This window comes from Rhipicephalus microplus, chromosome 6 (genome assembly GCF_043290135.1).
Source record: "Rhipicephalus microplus isolate Deutch F79 chromosome 6, USDA_Rmic, whole genome shotgun sequence".
NCBI lineage: Eukaryota > Metazoa > Arthropoda > Arachnida > Ixodida > Ixodidae > Rhipicephalus > Rhipicephalus microplus.
Genome location: NC_134705.1, coordinates 22,090,185 through 22,104,837, shown reverse-complemented (window position 1 = coordinate 22,104,837; position 14,653 = coordinate 22,090,185). Strand labels below are relative to the sequence as shown.

The 14,653-nt window shown below is 44.3% G+C and overlaps 1 protein-coding gene across 5 annotated transcripts in view; it reads left to right on the top strand.

The window, feature by feature from the left end:
• The window catches only part of Enoph (enolase-phosphatase E1), a 96,112-nt gene extending 86,912 nt beyond the window's left edge, over nt 1-9,200 (top strand). For 3 of the 5 annotated variants that reach the window (XM_037419241.2, XM_075865849.1, XM_075865850.1), the window contains 2 exons: nt 6,128-6,217; nt 8,968-9,200. In XM_037419241.2, coding sequence (XP_037275138.2) covers nt 6,128-6,217; nt 8,968-9,095 — 218 coding nt within the window. In that variant the 3' untranslated portion in view covers nt 9,096-9,200. Of the gene's footprint in view, nt 1-4,713; nt 4,784-6,127; nt 6,218-8,967 lie in introns of all 5 variants that reach the window. The other 2 variants (XM_037419238.2, XM_037419240.2) reach the window with 2 other exon arrangements.
• Nucleotides 9,201-14,653: the final 5,453 nt, after the last annotated feature.

Here is a 14,653-nt window from a genome sequence, read left to right as displayed (position 1 = left end):
ACATATTCAGCTTCTGGCTTCCAAAGCTTCCTTGATGTGCTGCTGACGCATATGCCCCCTCGCTCCTTGATATAATACGCTTGCTGTGCGCCTTGTGTAATACACTGGAACCTGGTTGGTTGGCTGAGTTCAAGTTTTGTGCCATTAATCGATTTATGGCTGACTTGACAGAACAAACCATGCATGAAGTCTTACAGATTAGTGCAACACTAGTTCTCCAAAGATGGGCTTTGCCACGATTGGTGAAACTTTCAACAATGGTCCGATGAGCCAAGGACATGAGTTGCTTGCTTTCAACTGGCAGATTGCAGGGAAGACAGCCAAGAGATTGTGTGGTTGCGCTAATGAGGGTTACCTCCTTAAGCTGGGGTCCTTCAACAGCGTTAGCTGCATCTCTTCCTGTTGGATTTGTGGCGATTGCCCAGGAATGGCAGGAGTGACGCACTTCATGCCAATGTGTTCCAGTGAGGCCCGAGTGTAGGGCAAAGCAGCAGCAATGTGTAAGGAACTAAAACGGAACAGGTTAGCAAGTGCTATTGTTGATGCTAAGTGTAACGCCCTAAAGGTGTTTTTTATGGCAAAAATACAATTGTTGAATGTGCCCTTCAGTTCTGTTGTTAGTGAGAGCAGTAGTTGGCAACATGTTCTAAGCAAGTACTTACTGGAACACTTAAGTGTTACTTTCGCAACTAAAAGGTCTCTTGATGTCAGGATGTTTCTTAAAACGAAAATGTCGCCAGGATTTCATTTTTCTCATGAAGAATATTTTATTGCTGTTAGGGAATGCCATAAGGAAATGTGGTGCGCTTTCTAACTTCTTGTCGTGTATCTGGTGCTAGCTTCCTGCGTGTTCTTGAATTTTATCTTGCGTCGACATTCATTTCATTTGAAGGCAGATTTACTATCAGAAGAAAGGGGCCTGCCATCAATTCTGCGCAGCTCCGGTCCTTTTAATCAATTCTTGACTTTTGTAGACGGTGTTCTTCAACGGTGATGTTATTGGCTTCATCTGTTCGGGGTACATTTTTGTAGCAGCAAAAAGTGCATTTTGGAGCAGGAAAATGTGATTTTGAAGTGGAAAAAATTACCTTTAGAGCAACCAAAAATGCATTTTGGAGCAGCTTAAGGCTGACTGCCAAGTAGAAAAACTGACTGTGTGAAGCAAAGCAGTGAAATAAAAAGGAACGCTTTTCAAATAAAAGCTTTTGTGCAATAATGGATGTTTGGAATAATAATCTGTGATGTTATACAAACTATTTTTAAACCTTCCAGTGCATTTTTAATATGGGATGCAACCGACTACGAATTGGTGCTGCATTCTGGCTGCCAAAATAATGTAGGAGAGTAGTTATTATTGAAGAGCACATAAGTCACTCTGGAATGTTTTATTTAAAATGGCCGGGGCTACCTTGCCGGTTGAAACAGAATATAAATACCTAGGAGTAATTTTTCTGCCAACCTATCTTGGAACGCTCATATTAATTACTTAACATTAAAGGCTAGTCGAGTGCTAAATTTTTTGAGGTGCAATTTCAGACAGGTACCAACTAAGTTGAAAGAAACACTATACATATCTAATGTGCGTTCCATATTAGAATATGCCTGCAGTGCCTGGGACCCCTCAACAAAATCAAATATAGAAGCCCTGGAGCGTGTACAGGCACGCGCAGCACGCTTTGTGGCAAGCAATTATAACTTTACCATAAGATCAGCTGACATTCGTTCAGGATTGCAATGGCCTCTGTTAGCTGACCGGCGAAAATACCTACGACTGTCCCTATTTTACAGCATATTCATGAACAAAACAGGCATCGACAAGGATCAGTATATAAGGCCACCTACCTATGTGTCACCCCGTACTGACCATTCTTTAAAACTGCGTGAATACACTTCCAGGATCAACGCATTCAAATACGCCTTTTTTCCAAGAACCACGCATGAGTGGAACGGCTTGCCAGAGGAAATTGTCTCTGCGCCTCCCTTATCTTTTGTTAAAAATTTGCACAATTTTTTGTTGAACTAATCATTACTGTACATTTCTGATGCGTTCCGTACTAATTATTTTCTTTTGTTTTTATTGCCCTGTGTTACCAATAGCACTCTTCTCTTTCAACATTTGCTTTGTATTTGCAATTTGATGCCTTATTTATGACAGTGTTGTTTCACTTTGTTGTTTCACTTTGTTATGACTATGTTCTTTCAAACGATACAGCCTTTTATCCGCAACCATCTTTTTCGGTATATCGACTGTACTGTATTCTTTTGCTTGTTCTCCCCCCTACAATAATGCCCGTAAGGGCGATGTAGGTACATGTATAAATAAAATAAATAGCGACAGCATTTAATTTTTTTAATTGCAGAACAGTTGTTGTATAGTTAGTTGTCTTCTTGCCTGACATTTTCTCAAGGGCTGCAGAGAATTGTGCTTCTCCTTCACCAAGCAAGGACTGGCACTACAGATGCTCTCGAGTCTCGATGCAGTATGTGGTGTGAGCACAGCCGGTGCCCAAAGAGTTTCCGTTTTACAGCAAAAGCTGTTATGAGATCACAACTCGGGTCACACGCACTTGTCCGCTGCTGCCGCGGGTGTCCGTAAGAACATTGCACGAAATTCGATGACACAGTGGGGCCCGAACCCGGGTCCGCTGGGTGCCAGCCCAGTATTATACCACTGAGCTACGCCAGTGCTTATGACCTGTTGGCAAACTTGCTTTAGGCAGGCTGGATGTCGGGAAAGCAATCACGTTAATACGACTTATAAAGCGTTTTAAAACAGCGAGATAACAACGAGTCGTCGTACAATGCAAATAGTGTAATTAGTGGGTTGTCCGATGCTCCAACCAATTACAAAAGCTTGTTCTTGTGCACCTATTAACTGAGGTGCATACCCCCTACAGCCATGATTCATCATCCTCGTCAGTCACTGCATGAACAATTGGCACGAAATTCTCTGCAAGTGTTAAGCAGATACGACATTTCTCAGAAGAATGACGAAAAATAGCATAGCGAATGCTGGCCTACTCCCCAAAAAAATTTATTATTAATGCCCTAGTGGGTATCAAGCAAGGCTGCTTGCAGTATTTACCCAATGAGTGTTCTGAAAAGGCTCTGAAAGGCCGCTCTTCTAGCTTTCGTTGTGACTGTGCTGCACTTTCCACGCAGGCCTGGCTTTTTTTTTTTTTTTTTTAGTGTTCAAGTTTCTTACGCCGTGGATCATGCCTTCCTCTGTAGTAGTAGTAGTAGTAGTTGTAGTAGTAGTAGTAGTAGTAGTAGTAGTACTAGTAGTAGTAGAATGTAGCTGCCTTTAGTTTATGCGTTACTTAATAGATGGCAATGCGTCCATGGGAATAATATAACTAGATGGCGTTAGTGGTTTTCACAGCATATACATGAAGTGAATGATGACGAGTGGGGCGAAGTGTGCATCTGTTCGTTCACCTGTCTGTGCTTCCGCGAATCTGTGCTTCTGTCCGTCTGTCCATGAATCCATTTATTCGTCTGTCTGTCCGTGCTTCCGTCTGTTCATGCTTCCGTCTGTCCTCGCTTCCATGCTTCCGTGAGTCCATCTGTGTTTCTGTTCGTCCGTTCATGCCTCTGTCTGTCTGTCCGTGCCTCTGTTTGTCCGGATGTGCAGACGGATGAACACATGGAGGAATGGATGGACGCTTCCACCCATTAATCATCATTCACTCCGTGGATATGCTGTGATTTTGTTTCTGCAACACTTCTCCAAGGACCTGTCTAACGACTATCAGCGAACTGCCGCAAAAAGTTTCAGAAGCAGTGAAATATGAGTGAAGAGACAGGCATTTTCAGCACATGATATCTCTCGCAATTCGTACCAGTGAGTGCATTGAAAGCTATGCAGGAAAAGATGCACCCAGACGATACCCGCATCAACTGGTTCGTTCACGGACAGTTTTTGCTTATCCGTGGTGAACAATATCAGCCACAATTGAAGCAGCCTCTTGCCATGCTACACGTGCACCCGATGAAAGCAGCTGCTGATCGTATGGTCAGCAACAAGTTTTGGCACATTGTCGACAAGTTTCGTAGTACGAGATAGTAGCCCTAATCATGAGCCTCTGCGACACAGTACTGATTCATTCCACCATCAACTACGAATTCAATGTTTGCAGTGCTATGAAACGTGGGACGTGAACAATGTAAAACGTAACTCCCCTAAAGAAATGTATGTGTAGCGATACTCTTTTTCGTGGTCGTAGCCAGGATATTCTCTTGGGGGGGGGGGGGGGGACGACAGTGAAAAGGGCCAGGAAAAGAAAGGTTCCTAAAAGCAAACATGCAACACATTATTCGACGTAGCCCATTGAACACTGCTGAAGAGGGCATAGCTTTGAAATGTGACAATTCTGGTTCATAATCAAGAAAGCGAAAGGGGGAGGGGGAACCTTTGGAAACATGGTTCATACACCACGACGCATCCGCTTTCAACAGCAACTGTGGTCTCCTACTGAACAATGCTTGTAAACCTGTGTGACGGATGGACATTCAGTTATTTCTGCTCCTTTTTTTTTTTTTTTTTCAGGGTAGACTGAAGATGCCACCTGCATATGATGCAAAATGTCTGTCATTTTTCATACAAATAAACTCTCCATCCACTTAAAAAGTTAAAATATCGATTCGGTACCTTCTTCAGAGGTGACTGTTCGGCCGGCTTCAAAGCTAGTGATTTTTTGTTCTTCTCTCCAGACTCCTTGCCGCCATTCTTGTTGCTGCAGTTTTTTCCACTGGTTATGCAGACCGTGCACATATACACTCGGTAAGGTTTCAGTTGAGTGGTTAATATTTTTCCTGGTGTTGTTTAGATATGCCAGGACTCTAAGAATTGTTTTTTTTTTGTGTAGCCACTTTTCGTGTCGACGACCTGGGCGTCGGCGAAATCGATGTGGTGGTTTATATTTTCACTGTGCTGTGCATTTCGTGCAGCGTTGAAGCTACGCATGTTGTTTCGATCTTGTCGTATTCTTTCGGGGTAGTTTTTGTCTCACCAAAGTAAGTGGCAAGACAGTCCATGCATGGAACCTCGTAGACTATCCCAGGGAATATTTCTTCTGGCAGTGGAAAGAAGAACAGTGGAAAGAAGTAGAGAATGAACACAAAAGAAAAAAAATTGCCCGCAGCTTCCCTCGGGGGAACACTGAGGAGGATGCGGAGCATATAATTGGTTAACGGGGTGTTAAAGTGCGACTTACTTGGGTCGATGGCTAAATTGGTTAACGTGGTTGTGAAATGGGGTGTTAAATTGCGACTTACTTGGGTCGATGGCTAAATTGGTTAACGTAGTTGTAGGAGGGGGTGTTAAATGAGTGAACACGTACACACGTATGCGAAAGGGCGGCGCTGGTCGAAGGGACGTCGATCATTGTGTTTGTGGATTCGTTGGAATTCATTTCACCGCGACCTTGGACGTCGACGAACCGTACAAACCAACCGACGAGCGGCAACTGAGCGAGCGAGCGCCGACCTTGAGTATATATATATACAATGCGACGGCGCATGCACTGTCAGCTGTTGAATGTTCTCGAAGCGCGACGGTGCATGCGCGTCCACTGGAGAATCAGGAGAATTGTAGATGTCGAACGCGGTGTGTAGAGGAGGGAGGGTGCACAGATGGTGGAGGAGTGAAGCGCGCGCGGTGTGTAGAGGAGGAAGGGATGCACAGATGGTGGAAGAAGGAGGAGACGGCGCGGCGGCGCATGCGCGCGCGTCAGCTGTCGAATGTTTGAGAAGCGGTGCGGACGGCGCGGACGGCGCACTACAAGGCGCGAGTATAAGATGCTTCCGCATCTAAAAAAAGTCGCTAACTTCGGAGCCTCCGCACAGTCACTTTTCACCCCTGAAGAAGGGATCGAATTAGTCCCAGAACATCGGGTCATTTTATAGTTTTATTTATTTTAACTTTAGAAACTTTGGACTAAGTTGGCCGGAGAGTCTATTTTATTCGTATAAATTTTCACCAAGTTAGACGGGTCACTGTCGAATATGATTACCTAGAAGTCTCTCATTTTGTTCAATGTTGTCCTAAGTCTGGATTGACCTTTGACAATGAGTTACAAAAAAGTTTTAAACTGGTTCGCTAGTTCACTGTCCTTCTGGTTTTCAGATGTTTTACGCTGCTGTCTTCTATCTACCTGCCAAACACGAATAGCTCGAAGCCTCGGACACCGGCTCGCGGCTAGCCGTTCCGTCCAAGGTGCATTTTCGAAGAGTCACGCTAATTTACACCAGTCTGGGGACAGTTATGTGTGCCTCTCCATCAATCAGCGTCCAGCTGTATCTTCCCTCTCCACAGCCAAACACTCTGATTTTCCTCCCTCGTGGCAACATTGGAAGGTCACAAGCCACCCTTGGGCGCACCTTGTTGCCGGTGGTGCGCTGCGCCTGTTTTTGCAATAGTACTTTGTAATTTAGCGTAGTTTTGGCACAGAAAAGCAGCAATGTAGCAGGATGTATCAGGCTTCCCTCTTGGCGCAGTTTGGCCCAATTGGCTTAGCTGTCACATCACTGCTTCAATGATGCTTTAATGGGAGCTGTGCAAAATATTTTATAGTGCATGAATGGTTACTTCATTTGTGTTGGTTACTTAACAGATTTGACGTACGCTGAATGTGTTGGTTGAATTTTGGACGTCTTTCATCAGAATAGGAAGGGTTTAGTTGTCACACGTGAACTGCCGTCATGGAGTTCATTATGGTTTGTAAACATTAACCTTACGTTAGAGCGTAATTATGTTTGAGCAAGCTCTGCAGGACCAGAAAGAGTCATTACTCGATCATTCGGCCCATTCAAAAACGGTCAAGAGGGCAGCAGCTAAGCTTTGTTTAGGGTTCGCATTAGCGAAGTCATGCCCACACTCAATGCTGTCGAAATTTGACAAGCAAGTGCGCTGGTTCTTGTCGGCTGGTTATTTATGTACAGTAAAGGGCAGTAGCAGAGGCCTTGTTGCAAAAAACTAAGCAGACATGACCGGAAATGTAAATCCCCCAAAAGAGAACTCGTTCAACGTGTGTCATTCATAAAGTTGCGCACCACGTGAAAAAAAGTGGCGATTTCTCATGAAGTGCTCGTGGTGTTCTCCACTCCAAAAAAAGCTTGCCCAGTTGTGCTTGCACATGGTGGGGAAAAATAAGGTTCCCTCAAAAAATATGGTATACAGTTTGTCAACTGTTGCACAGGGGTTGTCTATGCAGCAAGGCAAATAGGCCAGATGGGTCTTTGCATTATTGACTGGATGGTGGAGCATTCCTGAGCTGTCTAAAGTTGGGGTACTAACTCAGCAGAGCATTGCACAAGTTTTGAGGCAAAGCTGAATGAAATAAACATTCTGGATAGAGGTAGGGATAAGGTGGCAAGGGAGTTGCTAGAAGTGTATGATATCAGTAAGTGAGGGGCCATGTGCATCAGCTACTTGTTGGTGAAGCTTTCGAAGGCAGAAGCTGAATATCTCAATAATTTTTTGTGTTGTGAAAATGTGTTTCACAGTGCATTTGGCTGTGTGCGCATGTGTGTTCTTTCTGGTTATAGTTGCGAGCAAAGTCTCAAATTAAGTTAGATGAAAGCTGTGCCTGTGCTATCCTCTCGTTTGCGCAAATGTGTGTTTTTTTTTTTTTTTCATTGTAAATTTCCTGTCACCATAGCAGACGATACCTTGAATGTCCTCATGTGCAAGAACTGTGACGCTGTGGATGCCATCAAAAAGGAGTGCCAGCGTTCAACATATGGCCCATAATTTCGCTCAACTTCCCAACACAGCAGCAACAATTCGAGTGCTGTCGACGTATTCATCGGCTATTAAATGCATTCCTGTCGTGTAACTCTCACCTCCGTGACAATACTATGTTGTCATCAAAGATTGTGGTGGTGTCTGTTGATCATCTGCTATTTAACCATGCAGGCCAGTGAGCTGTTGAGCTTATTTAGTATGCTATAGATATTTATTTATTTTATTTATGTGTGCATACTGCAGTCCATCATGGGCTATGGCAGGAGTGGTGATAACATCACATGTTAAGTTCAGACAAAAATTGGTCATTGGCAATGCATGAACAAACCCAGGCAGAGCATTTCAATGCTCAATTGTTGCAGGAAAGTAGCTATGTTGGAACAAATCAGTTCTATATAAATGACAAAAGATTAAGAATATGCGAGCTGCGAGTGTAGGAAGATTGAGGAAACTGAAAGTACTGGTTTAAGTGGGCAGAACGGGGGCACTTAATAGACGCATGCATGAACATTAAACTTTCCTTGTGGGGACGTGTTCCCAGAGTAGTCAGACTTAGATTAGAAAGTTCAGAAGAGGATGAAAAGTGCCTATGGTAGCGAATGTTGATAAAACTAATAGCTTTTTATTGAATGGACTCAATCCTGTTAATATTGTTGTTATGAAATAGATTGCAAACAATAGATGCATATTCTAGGACTGGATAGATTAGTGTTTTGTACGTGAGCAGTTTGGTTTCTCGAGGAGCTACTCAAAGGGTGTGCTGAAGGTAGCCCAGTTTTTTTAATGATTTATTACTTATTGTTTGAATATGTTTGCTCCAGGATAGATTGTCAGTAAATAAAAGCCCTAGATACTTGTACTTGGGTACTTTGAGTAAAGAGGAATTATTGAAAGTGTATGTGAAAACTGATAGAGCTAAACGCCTGTGAATGTCATTGAAACAGTTTTTCTGAAGTGAGGTGACATCGATCTTGTTTTCATCACTCGGGATCGGAAGTATGGTGTGGCTGCCAGGTCTCTTTTATAAAGCATGTTCAATGGTGTTTTCTGCATTTTTTCTTGTTCTGCAGGATAGATACGTATAGAAGGATGGCATTTTACATTGTGTTAAGTGTTGGCATATATTGCGAGCATGTCAACAAGGGCTTGTAAGAAAGAGTAAGGCCATTCATCTGCTAGTAATAGCCTTGTAGTGAAAGTGCTTTGGTTCCCTTTTGCAGAGGCTCAAGCTGCACGCAGAGCTGGCTTTCAAGTGCGGCTGGTGGTGCGTCCAGGCAACAAGCCCCTGAGTGAAGATGAGAAAGCATCCTTTAGCTGTATCGGCTCCCTGGAACAAATCGAGCTGTGAGACACGTGGGAGCAATGCCTGTCCTGACTGTCTTTCCTTAGAGCGCAGTACCTCGAATATAATACGAGAAGGTGCGAAATAAAAGCCTTACTTCCAACATCTTGACGCCATGCATTTTTGGCAGCTTCTTCTTTGGCATAGTTGACTGTTAACTAGTATGCTATCAGGACTACAACTACAGCATTGAAATCTCACTCCCAACTGGAATCTATTTAAACTCGGACATTACAAAAAACATTTGTGGAAAATTCTTACGCTTCATGCCTAGTAAACTTCACAGCTGTCCTCTTCAGCTAAGGTACCTATTAAGGTAGTGCTGTAGCACTTTGAGGATAGTTGAAAAGTGTAACTAATTTTGTATACTATAATATTTTTAATTGCTTAGCCAGCTATGTGTGAATGAATAGACTAATGGTACACATAGTAACCACAAACACTTGATACTTAAGCTTCATGTTCACTTTAGCATGATTCTCAGTCACCTGCAAGGCTTCATTTCTCAGTGGTGGGCACCTCAGCAAGGTCAACTGGCTTTAACTTTGGCCTCTTGAAACTCTCCTATATGCACTTGCAACGTTCTTCCTCATGGGCATTGCACTCGTTGCATTCGTCGTATTGGCATTATAATATGCAGTATCATACTGCAAATGAGCAAAGTACCCACTACGTGCCTGCGAGACAATCCATGCAGTTGAACCCTCTGCTGATGGTTAATTATGCCTGAGCACTTTGCATTCTGTCATCCATTCATTGATCAGCTCGGACGGTGTGATGCCAATCTACCTTGCATATGCATGCATGTGCTAACAGGAGTCCTCAAACTGGTTGCGATTTTTTTTCTGCAGAACTTTCAAGCAGTGAAGTGGCTCTGTGGTAGAACACCTGACCGCCATGCACAAGGCCTCGATTTCAATTCCACCTGAATCCAAAATATTTATTTTTTTTTTATTCACATCTGTCTCATTTTTCACTCATTTTGACACTGGAATTTCTACGATGAGGGCTCTTAAAATATACAGTCAAGTGAAACAGTAAATTAGCTTAGTAGTGTGAATATGTTCATCATTATAGGCTGATTATTAGAAAAATAAATGATTCAATGTCGGAAGTTTTATTTTTTTATTTCCCAGAAACATCTCCAATGGTGACTTCTGATTTCAAAGTATCTTTTTTTTATTTTGGCCACCTTGACCCAAAATTTCCTGAAACTTGGCATGTAGTCTCTGGCTTCCTCAGAGTACTTCATCTTTACTAATCATGTAGTAGTAACTATGCAGTACTAGACGCCATTATAATGTACGTGGCAGCGACTGGTTCAGGAAAGTGATGGTGGCACTGGCTACTGCATTTTCTTTTATTGCGATAGCAATCAGATGGACAGTCTCGGTTGGTTTGCTCCGCATATGGGGAGGGGGGATAAGCGCGCATGCTTGTGCATGCACGCTTATCCCTTGGGGCGAAGAATCATGTGCCTTTAGCTTTCACCGGTATGATTGTGTTAGTTGCCAGGCCAACAAGGTCACCTCCATCCGCTTCACAGTCCCGTTTGCGAAAAGAGTGCACTTTTCACATGCAACGACGTATAACAACTAGGAGACACTTGTAGGTTTGCACTCATCTGTGCTTGTGATTAGGTTTTGTGCGTTGTTTTTGTTTAAACAGCGCGTTAAGTGTCGAGCGGTAAATGTTAGTTTGCTCTCGTCCTGTGTATGTTGTTTTCGTGCATCATTTGTGCGTGTAACCATGCGCTACACATTTCGATTTCGATCTGCTTGCCAGTCCCAGTTGTACATTCCAAGTTGTTGCTATCGCATTCATTGCTTCGTCCTTGCGGCGAAACTATGACTTTTTTAGAGTATTAACGCGAGAACTTTATAGAGCTCATTTCGCTGAAATTCCGACGTCGGTGTTGTTGGTTGTAAGTTGAAACTTGTGTGTGTGCTAAAAGAAAATCTAGAGTGGTGCGAATAAAATAAATAACAAAAAATTTAGGTATGTGTGAGGATCGAACCTAGTTGGATTGCATAGCATGCAAGTGTTCTATCACAGAGCCACCTGTCTGCCTGTAGATACAGTTAAAAAAACTTTCTTAGCTTAGAAATGCAGTGAAAGTGACTTTCATGCTTGACAAACACACGTGTCCTTTTTACGTGCTTCACAATACAACATGTAACATAGCAGTAATTCGTGTCATCGAGCGTCAGAACATTGTCATCGGGCATTAGAACATATTGTCGCGAGAGGAAACGACAAAAGGGGTCGAGACGTCGCGAACGGTTGTTTACTTTTAGTCTCAGCAGCCAACAATTTCTTCTTTCTTATCCTCCACTGGCACTAGTGCGTAGCATTACCCTTTCCTCCCCACTAAAAAAAAAAGGCTTCAGCTTCATACTATAGTTTGAAACAAACATGAAAGCTGAGACGAGAAAGTTAGTGTCCACTTGAATAGTAAAGGACAAAATTAAAGAAAAAACAAAAAGAGACACAATGGGCTTGACCGCCGGCGGGGTACAGCAAAGTTTGTAGCTTGCAGTCAGCGCGAATAGCATGGTTTCATTCCAGTGACGGGAACCACATCAGAAGAACGTGGTGGACGGGAATGGCGAGATATGTTCGCTGGCACAACTTCGTAGTTCACTTCGCCTATGCGATGCAGAACGCGATAGGGTCCAAAATACTGGCACAACAATTTTTCTGAGCGGCCGCGTCGTCGTATACGCATCCAAATTCAGACTAGGTTATCTGTTTTGTAGGCCACAACTCTGTGGTCACTGTTGTATTGGCGAGCATCTTGGTCTTGACAAGATGAAATACGTTGCCGCGCAAGATTTCGTTCGGCATCAGCGCGCTGAACGAAGACGTTTTTATCCGGAGAGGTGGCGGCAGACGGAGTCGGCAGGAGCATTACTTCAAGCATCGTCAAGCGGCCGTAAATGAGTGTGAAAGGTGCGAATCCGGTGGTTTCATGGAGAGCCGTGTTGTAGGAAAATGTTACGTATAGGAGGACTTCGTCCCAATTCTTGTGATCCGAGGCTACATACATCGAAAGCTTATTTGTGATTGTTTTGTTGAGGCGCTCGGTTTACCCATTGTTCTGCGGGTAGTATGCTGTTGCTGTTCTGTTTGTGGTATCACTCAGCTGTAAGGTATCACGGAGAAACTGCCGTGAAGGCTGTACCGCGATCTTTGATGACAATAGCTTGGGCACCATGGCGGAGAACAATGTTTTTGACGAAGAAGTTGGTCACATCGAAAGCAGTAGCTCGCTGAATGGCTTGGGTTTCGCAGAATATAGTCAAATAGTCGGTAGTGACAACAATCCAGCGATTGTCAGCTGTAGACTTGGGAAATGGCCCGAGCAAATCCATGCTGACCTGTTTTAAAGATGCGTGCAGAGGTCTGACAGGCTGGAGGAGACTGGCTGGTTTTATTATGGGAGCATTGCAGCATTGGCAAGCAGTACAAGTTTTTACGTACTGCTTCACAATATTTGCGAGTTTCCGCCCAAGATGCATGTGAAGCCAAGATGCCTTGACGATGGCTCGTCGTGGCGTGCACGTAAAACATCGTTGCGAAGAAGAACAGGAACTACTAGCAGGTAAACGCTTTGAGTGGAATGAAAGTTGTGCTTGTAGAGGACGTCGTCGCGTAGACAGAAAAATGACAAGGCACGAGCAAACTGATAGGGAGGTTGTGGGTGACGTCCTTCGAGGTATTCGACTAGTGGTTGCAGTTCTGGGTCTTGGCGTTGCTGTTGGGCCACATTGGAAGATGATAGAGTGGAAAGGAAACAGCAATCTTCATCAGAATCCTTTGGAGCGGTCTCGATGGGGGCACAGGAAAGGCAGTCGGCGTCGGCGTGTTTCTGGCCAGACAGGACAAGTACACGATTGTCAAGTCAAATTTCTGCTGCCGAAGGCTCCATCTTGCGAGGCGACTCCAAGGATCCTAGAGATTTGCCAACCAGCAGAGAGAGTGGTGATCACTGACGATTCGGAAGGGTCGTCCGAACAAATATGGCCGGAGCTTTGTAATAGCCCAAACAACGGCCAGCCATTCCTTTTCAGTTGTTGAATAGTTCTTCTCAGCAGAAGACAACGCGCGGCTAGCATAGGCAATGACGCGTAAGACGCCATCTTAAAACTGCACAAAAATTGCTCCGAGACCAAGGTTGCTAGCATCAGTGTGCACTTCTGTATCTGCTTCTGTGTCAAAGTGACCAAGGATCGGTGGGTTTTGAAGACGTTGCTGAAGCTCCCGGAGAGCGTCAGAATGTGCCGAGTCCCAGGTAAAGGGGACGTCGTCCTTGATCAGTTGTTGCAAAGGTTCTGCGATTTTAGAAAAACTTGGCACAAAACGACAGCAATACACACAAAAACCTAGGAATCGGCGCACATCTTGCTTCGTATTCGGCATCAGGAACAGAGCAACTGCGGTAGCTTTATCGGGGTGCGAGGCGCACCTCTACTGCTCACAATATGGCCCAAGAATTTTAGCTCTCCGTATGCAAAGTGGCACTTTTCCGGCTTCCGGGATAGAGTGGCAGTATGAATGGCCTGAAGTGCATCCTGAAGCCTCTTGATGTGCTCTTCGATTGTCGTGGGAAAAACAACTACGTCGTCTAAGTACACTAAACACCAATGCCACTTCAGATTCACTAACACTGTGTCCATCATTCGTTGGAACGTAGCTGGAGTGGAACATAACCCAAAAGGGAGGACCTTAAATTCGTAAAGGCCGTCAGGGCTTATAAATGCCGTTTTTTCCCGGTCTCATTCATCAACTTCAATCTTCCAGAACCTGCTACGAAGATCCATCGATGAAAAGTAGCAGGCATGTATAAGGCGATCTAAAGAGTCGTCGATATGGGGAAGCAGATAAACATCTGTCTTAGTGATGGAGTTCAGCTTGCGGTAATCCACACAGAATTGGAGCGAACCATCTTTCTTAACCAGTACGACAGGTGACGCCCACGAACTGTTTGAAGGTTGAATGACGACGTCATCGAGCATTTGTTTGACTCAATGACAAATAGCATCCTGTTCTTTCTGCGATATGCGGTAAGTGTGTTGATGCACCGATTGGACCGTTGGCTCAATGATGATTCTGTGTTTAGTTAGCGGAGTCTGTTGAACCTTCGATGTAGTGGCAAAACAGTCGCTAAAAGATGGCAGCAAGCTGAGTAGTTCTTGCCGCTTGTGTTGCTCCAACTGTTGACTAACGTTGATGTGGTTCGTAAATGCTACATCACAGCTTTAATCTGTAGCGCGCATCATAATCGAAGTGCAGGTGTTCAAATCGTCGATGGTTTCCCAGTGGGCTATGGCGGTACGCTATATGCTATGGCTTTGCTATATGCTTGTATTCACCACTGAAGTTGGTCACTAAGATCGCAGTCCGCCTATTTCGAAGCTCTACGATACCATGAGCTACGGCGACCACTCGACCCAGTAGTAAGGCGCATTACCTTCGGCGATGCCTGTGCCCGCTTTCTCCTGTGGGCACTCATCAACGACCAAGATGCTGCTATGAGGCCGCAGCGTTGTGCAGTTGTCGAC